The sequence below is a fragment of the Durio zibethinus genome, chromosome 28 (genome assembly GCF_047325235.1).
Source record: "Durio zibethinus cultivar Kanyao isolate XHJ-2024 chromosome 28, ASM4732523v1, whole genome shotgun sequence".
NCBI classification, from domain to species: domain Eukaryota; kingdom Viridiplantae; phylum Streptophyta; class Magnoliopsida; order Malvales; family Malvaceae; genus Durio; species Durio zibethinus.
In genome coordinates, this window is record NC_143189.1 from 11,866,123 (window position 1) to 11,871,753 (window position 5,631).

Sequence of the window (5,631 nt, forward strand, 5' to 3'; positions counted from 1 at the left end):
CTTCTTTAATTATTCATTATGGAATTCAACCATGATTAAAAGGATGAATATGTTCATCTAAGCCAAGTGTGAGATGAGTTTCATTCATGTAGGATTATATGATGAGTTATATAGAGAACAATAGAGGAAAAATGAGAGATCGCCATAGAGAAATAACTCTCTGAGGAAGTTCATGCTTTGATATTTAAAGACTTACATTATGGACAGTAGACAATTTTTGAATGCGTGATCTTATCATTGATAAGTGAATTAAGTTGACATCGCCTTCACATCGCTTCCACAAATATGCTTCCATTGTGATTTTACAAATTAAGTAAATCTTTCACATGATTTATAGTATATGATCTTGTTCATCATATTATTAGATTATCTTTCAACTTCTTTAGCCTATGTTTAGATTGAAGTTAGTAAATAAAAGGAAAGGAAAGTAAAATAATGGTTTTTAAAAGAAAAAGAAATGATACTTCATTCACTTATTAGACAGCTAAAATGAGTAAAGGAAAGGAAAGGAATGGATTGATCACAAACTTTGTTTAATTAAATTTTGAAAAGAAAAAGAAAGGAAAGGAGATATTATATTATATTGCTTCAATTATACCCGTTTGAAATAAATATTTTTCTATCATGTGAATAATATTTATATTAACTATTTTAAATAATTCTAAAAGTTAATGGACATAATTTCAATTAAAGAGAATATTATTAATAATTAATTCATAAAATGTATGTTTGAAATTATTTTTATTGTACAATAATTTTTTTTTCGAAATTTATCCCTAAATGAGAAAATTAAAAACTTAAATATTTATTATTAAAATAAAACTAATAATAAATTTGTTTAAATATTAGCATTTTTTTACAATTGTAAATGTTTCATCATGTTCTTTTAATTTTATTATTTAGAATTTGTGAAGTGATAACAAAATGGAAACAAAATTAAGACCTAAGTATAAATGAAAAAATATATAAAATTCTAAATTATTGAGAAAAAATAGTTGAGGAATGGATTGCAAAAGATTTAAAAACAGTATAATAATATTTTTTAAAAAATAATAAAATATAATAAGACATAAAAATTATTTTATATTTAAAACTTTTTAGTCCTTATCTTTTTTTTCCTGTATACCCTAATTTATAATAATTAAAAATTTGAGCTTTTGAGGAAAAGAGAGGATGCTCAACTTTTTTTTCTTTTCATTTATTAAAATGTAAATGATAAATCAAACAAGAAAAAAGTTTCCTTTTTCCTTTCCTTTTTTCCCCACACCTCCCATCAATCCAAAAGTAGAATGTTAGTAAAATGGTGAAATTCAGCCCAATTATACTCCTTTTCAAGTTTGAGTATGTCATAAAATCGTGAATTTCAAATTCTAAAGTCATAAAAAAATTAAATTCATAAATATGAAGTCAAAGATTTAAAATACAAATTCAATCCAGATTTAGGCTCCCAAATTATTTGGTTGAAGAGCATTTTTTTTGTTATTTATTTACTTTGAATTTATATTTGATATACTGCTAATGTATAAATATTATAAATTATCAGTGAACTATATACAATGACATCTTTAAAAATTAATTTTATCATAAATTATCTTTTGTTTTCAGTTATTCTTTATCTTCTACTTTTAACTTGTAATTGAAAAAAGTAACAAAAGTAAAAACAATCAAGGAGAGCCATAGTAACAGAATGTATTTATTATCCAGGAAATTATTCCTAACTTTCCTGAGTGTTCAAAGATAATGAAGATAGAAAAGTGAAAGAAAGAAAGAAACGAGATACAAGAGAATGACTAGCAGTGAAATATAGAAGAAACGCCAAGGGCATGTTGTTTGCTCTGCTTTAGAAACAAGGACTATTTACCTTGCAGTTTTAGAAGCTTTAAACATTATATTTTATGGGGAAGAAGGCGAACAGGAAGTCCTTTCGCTGGCATTGGCATTGGATCCACTATTATCTTCTCATCAGGTAACAGCTTTTCCCAATTAAACCTTTTCATAACATTGTGCATGAACACAAGTATCTCGAGACGAGCATACTCTTTTCCAGGACACATTCTCGGCCCTCCTCCAAATGGAACATATGTATAAGGAGCTGGTCCATTCCCTTCAAATCTTGCAGGATCGAACTTCTCAGGCTCTGGAAAGTACTCCGCATTTTTGTGTGTTGAATTCACATTCCAATGTAACTGAATCCATTGAAAATCAGGAAAGTTGTTTATCAATTAAGCAGTAGATTAATGACATGGAGTTGTAGTATAGATTTAAAAGGAAAAATGAAGTAACCTTCCAGCCTTTGGGAATGGAGAAACCAGCAAATGTGAAGTCGGTGATGGACTCTCTGAAAGCACCCTGAAGTGGAGGAGCAAGTCTCATCACTTCGCAGGCAACATTCCATGAATATTTCATCTTTTGAATGTCTTGCCAGTTTAGCAACTCCCCTGGTTTTTTTGATCTTGCAATTTCCATTTGCTCTGCAAGACAGGGAAAAAAACAATGAATGCATACATTAGTGTAGATACACGTTTAAAAAATCAATATTCTACAATTCATTAAGATTTGAGTAAAGCAAACTTAGTTAATTAACCTTTCCACTAAATAAGTTTAAACTATAAAACTACAGAAACATTCTCAAGAGAAGAAAAGGGTTTAGAAAATTACCTTCGAAAACCTCATTGTAGATATTAGGAAGCTCAGCAAGATACTTGACAATGAAAGTAATGGCAGCACTAGCAGTGTCGTGTCCACCAATCAACAAACCAAGAATCCTGTCAGCTATGTTCAATTCATTCAAGTACTGCCCATTCTCATCAGTTGCAAGCAACATGTGAGACAAAATATCTTGATTTGGGGCTGCTTTGTTCTCTGCAAGATCAGTCTTCCTTTGCTTCATGATTGCCATCAACTCCTTCCTGATCAATTCTGAAGCATTGATAGCTCGACGGAAAGGGGTCCCTGGTATGTTTATGGGGACAGAAATTATTCCAGAAGCCAAAACATTGAAATGGTCGGCAAATTTAGAAACATGCTCTGGGTCCTCTATGCTCAAAAACACTTTGCTAGCAACCCAAAAGGTATATCTCTTTGCAAGAGGAAACACTTGTATTTCTTGCTTTCCTTCCCAACTCGCTTCAAAGTGTCTTTGCGCAATCATATCCATCATACCTATGTATCTTTGCAAGGCTTCTGGTTTGAGAAAATTAGGTAGCATTTTCCTCATCTTCTTTGATTCTTCTTTTGAACTTGTTTGTGTAGAAGAAGGGAAAATCTTGTTGACAGAATCTGGCCACCAGGCAGTGACAAGCTTGTTTTCATTGGAGAACAAGAATTTGTTGCTAGCTGCCCCGCAAACGACTGCCATAGGTTCTCCGAGTATTGAAGTTTTGAATACTTCTGAAGAGTATTTTGCCATTCTATCATTTAAGAACTTCTCAGGATGCCCCTGTCGACCTGTTAAGAGGTATTCAAGGCTTTCACCGATCAATGGCAAGCCCATTCTACCGGATGGAAGGTTAGGGTGAGAAGCGTTAGATTTTTTGGAGTATACGAGGAATCCAAAACAAATGGCTGCAAAGAAGATTGTACAGAAGAGTAAGATGGGATCCATGTTTGTTGATCTAATTGCTTTTGATTTAGTTAGCTGCAGTTAATGGTTGCAGATTACAATGATCGATAAAACCGGGGCTTATATAGGCAAGCCTAAGTGCCAATTCGTCACTACAGAGCATGTAAGAGGATCTCATTGTCCGTTAAACAACTATAATTTAAGAAGTTTGACGTGGGACAAATTATAAGCATTATTCTTTTCTATGTTGTTTTCTTCTTGTGGGCGGAATAATCTATGGCTCCATTAAAGACTAATTTATGGAACAGATAAAAAAGGGAATAAATAAAAAGTTTAAATTTTTTATGATAACCTTAAAAAATATTTTTTTAAAATTACAAGTATAAATTACAATTATAATTAAATATTATAATTCTAATTTCAATTATAATTAAGTATTACATTGAAATCATTAATATTCAAACAAATAATTAGACAAATTCAATATAAAATTAGAATGAAGTCCACACACAAGGAGATTGACACGAAATTAATTCCATTCATATTGTTACTTTGAAATTAAAAAAAAAAAATTTATAGCAGCTAAAAAATTACTAATTAAATATTAACTTAAGGAGAAAAACAACTTATATAAATTGTATTTTTTTTGGTAATTGCTGATAATTGTAGTTTTCTGAACAAAAATAAGTTAAAAGATTTCATTATAATGAAGAAGAAGTTACAAAAATTAAAGTGCATGAGATTAAAAAAAAAAAACAGAAAAACTAATTAATTAGCGTAGAAAGATTTTTTATTGCTACAGTAATCTATCCATTCATATTATTATCTTGCAAGTTCAAGAATTCTAATTTTAATAAAAGTATTAGAGACATTTAATTTTATCCCGATGTATCTCAATCAAATTTATTACTTAGGTTTGGTAAGACCCTTGTTTGTCTAAATAAGACTTCAAAGTCCGAATTTCATGTTTAAGCAAAATGGATTCATTTTTTAAAACTTTTTGACTATATCTTTTAAATCAACTTGGACCTTACTCCAGATTAGATTAAATATTCCTATAGAGATTTGCTTGAAAATTATACCAGCTAAAAAAGTACTAATTAGATATTAATTTAGGATGAAAAACAATTGATATAAATTGTATTTCTTTCCAATTACCCAGAATGATAGTGGTGGATCTTAACATTTGATTTTGAAAGGCCAATTAATGTTATAATGGATCTTCATTTTTTCTCCAGATGTATGTTATCATATTATTAATATTAAAAATATATACTAAAAATAGCTTACAAAATTTAGATTTTATCAATTCATAAACAAATGTACAAATAAACAAAATACATTAAATAGCTTACAAAATTTAGATTTTTTCAATTCAAAAACAAATCTAATTGATCACCTTCCATAGTTAAAAGTTAAAAGTGTCTAGGTTCATTCCCCCCTTAGCCAAACCCTGTGTTATAAATAGGCCATGAATTTCATCCTTCTCCCATCCCTTCTTCCCCTTTTTTTCTTTAGTGTATTTTTTAGTTTCCTTTAGTTATTTTCTTTACCATTTGGCTAAGGTGATAGCTTAGCCGTTGGTTTGTCAACTTATTTTCAATATTAAGTCTCTTTCTTTTGAAGCAAACTATTTTTTTATTATTATTTAATCCCAAGCAATTTAGTGTTATGTGTAAAGCTTTTAGTTTTGATTACTTTTTGTGCACTCAATTTAGTTTTGGTTCACTTTCATTTCTATTGAAGAATTCAGTTTTCACTTTTAATTATGCAATCACTTTTGTTTATTTTTAAGAACATTTGGCCACGTCCATTTTTCATTTCAAGGCATTTGGTTTCATTAAAGTTTTAAGTTTATTTTCTTGCAATTCTATTTTCTTTACTTTGTTCCATTCAACCTAAATTATTGCTAACAAAGTTCCTATTTTGTTTTGTTTGGTTTTTCGGCCTTCATATTTTCAAGCTTTTTTGTGTTCATTTCAATCCACAACAATTTCGGCCACTAGATATAAGGTTAAAAGGCATAACTTTGTTACTTGATATGGCACCATCATATAGTCTTTAAGGGA

General features: G+C 29.4%; 1 protein-coding gene across 1 annotated transcript; it reads right to left on the reverse strand.

Moving 5' to 3' along the window:
* Window positions 1-1,725: 1,725 nt before the first annotated feature.
* On the reverse strand, window positions 1,726-3,809 carry LOC111281159 (beta-amyrin 28-monooxygenase-like). The gene is made up of 3 exons (XM_022868795.2): window positions 2,659-3,809; window positions 2,284-2,471; window positions 1,726-2,186 (listed from the first exon to the last, which is right to left on the reverse strand). Exons 1-3 carry the CDS (start codon window positions 3,602-3,604, stop codon window positions 1,887-1,889), a joined length of 1,434 nt encoding a protein of 477 aa, XP_022724530.2. The 5' UTR covers window positions 3,605-3,809; the 3' UTR covers window positions 1,726-1,886.
* Between the last annotated feature and the right edge of the window lie 1,822 nt (window positions 3,810-5,631).